We start from the raw sequence: 1875 nt of genomic DNA, 5'->3' as shown, positions 1-1875 counted from the left end.
TGATAAGTGTTTTGAATGCTTTCATTGTTTTATAAATACTGCGCGAGCACTGACGCATTCAGTTTCAGCAGGGTGCCGATACACCTCAGAACCACAGACTGCTTACCTGCTGACTTGGGGCCTGCAGAGGGGTGACGCTCCCCAGGCAAAGGCTCAACGACGAGGCAAATTTTCAAGCAGCCCGAAAGACGCCAGCAACTCCTGCAGCAGCAATTGAGGACATGTTGAGTTCTCAGCTGGCCACAAGAAGAGGGGAAACACGACGAAACCGAAAACAGCAGCGAAGCTGCATGCACTGACAAGGAACCTGCAGTAGAGGCAGCACCGCTGCAGCGGCAGCAGCTGCTGAGCAAGCGGGACGCCAACGAATGCATGCGGCTATGCATGCAGGAATGCAGGGATAAGAAGGCTAGGGTTCAAATCCTTACTCAAAGGGAAGAACTGAAACCAAGGAGGACATCTCGACTGCGCTTGCTTCATTTTCATCTCTCTCTGTCGCTGTTGCAATTTCCTTTAGACCCGATGACTCTATAGGAAATGAACACGCCAGAGACGAAGGTGCCCTTTGCGGTCCTCTTGACTCCTCTTCAGGACGAGAAGCAGAGTGTTGCGCCTCCGAGCGATAAGCCGCGCGTGCTGCTGGCGCTGCCTCCTCCACCGCCTCTCCAGGAGCAGCAGCACCTGCTGCTGCGGCAGAAGGGCTGTCAACTTCATAGCTTGTAGGAGAGCCGTCTGCTGCTGCCGCTGCTGCTGCTGCTCCCGTCGCTGCTGCTTGTTGTGGTTCCTGCTCCTTATTGCCCGCATGAGGAAACCGGGATAGGGCAGAGCGCAGCCGCGTAGCTGCAGAAGAAAAGGGCGCCTTACGAGTTGTAGGAGCATCAGCTGACGCTGCTGCACGGGCCTCAGCTGCAGCAGCAACTGCCTCTGCGACGCCGACAGCAGAAGCAGCGCGGGCAGAAACAACAGCAGCAGCAAGCATAGAACGATTGCGCTGAGCTTCAGCCCGCTGAGCAGCGGCGTCTGCTGCCCTTTCAATATCTAGTGCAGTAATATCTGCTGTTACCGGCTCCCCCCAGGCAGGAGTAGAGAGCAACGGCTGCTGCTGCAGCTGCTGCTGTAGCCGCCTATCTCTAGCTGCAGCCGTCTCCAGAGACAGAAACGAAGGCAGCGGCACAACGCAGGACCCCTGTGGCTGTGGATCGTGCATAGAGTTCACAGAACGGCTTTGCTGGGAGAATTCCTTGCCGACTTCTGCCCCCGTTTCTACTGTCTGTTGCTGCTCCTGCTGTTGCTGCTGCAGTTTGCTGCTGCGAACAGAGCTGAAGGGGATGTCTACACAGAAAGATACTGGAGACGGGTGGTACGCAGTGGAGGGCTCGCCTGCGACGGAGTTGCTGCGGACGTATTCTTCTCTCATGGCAGACAGCTGAGGGGGCAGGGGAACAGCCACAAGAGCTTCAATAGGCCTAGGAAGACCTGCGCATACACACGGGGGAGAACATAAGTACATGCATGCATGCATTCGCGTATCCAGGTAGGCACGCGTGCATCGTTGAAATTTGCAGGATGAACGACAGCACGAAGATACAGCACAGGAAGCACGCGTGAAAGCGTGATAGACAAAGAGCGCTAACAACGGGGAAGTGGAGAAGAACAAGAATAAGAAGGAGAGTAGGCAGAAGAACACGAAGAAAAAGAAGAAAAAAAAGCGCAAACAGATCAATAACGAGGACAAAAACTAAAACATAAAAGGAATAACAAGAAGATCAACAGGAAGAATACAGATTCTCATCATCTTCTTGCACCGCACCAGGATGACTGACGCCAACATGAAGCGAAACGGAGTCCAGTGGTTCGTCCAGGGTGGCATGGAAG

At 54.4% G+C, this 1875-nt stretch overlaps 1 protein-coding gene across 1 annotated transcript in view; it reads right to left on the bottom strand.

Moving 5' to 3' along the window:
• The window catches only part of EMH_0078710 (uncharacterized protein), a gene marked incomplete at both ends in the record, with an annotated part of 3542 nt that extends 2125 nt beyond the window's left edge, over positions 1–1417 (bottom strand). Inside the window, 2 exons of the mRNA XM_013500035.1 lie at positions 107–201; positions 429–1417. Coding sequence (XP_013355489.1) covers positions 107–201; positions 429–1417 — 1084 coding nt within the window. The remainder of the gene's footprint in view (positions 1–106; positions 202–428) is intronic.
• Positions 1418–1875: the final 458 nt, after the last annotated feature.

Source organism: Eimeria mitis, genomic scaffold (assembly GCF_000499745.2).
Source record: "Eimeria mitis Houghton genomic scaffold, Emh_scaff4940, whole genome shotgun sequence".
Lineage (NCBI taxonomy): Eukaryota > Apicomplexa > Conoidasida > Eucoccidiorida > Eimeriidae > Eimeria > Eimeria mitis.
Note: the sequence above shows the minus strand (reverse complement) of the source record. Positions and strands in the feature narration are given on the sequence as shown.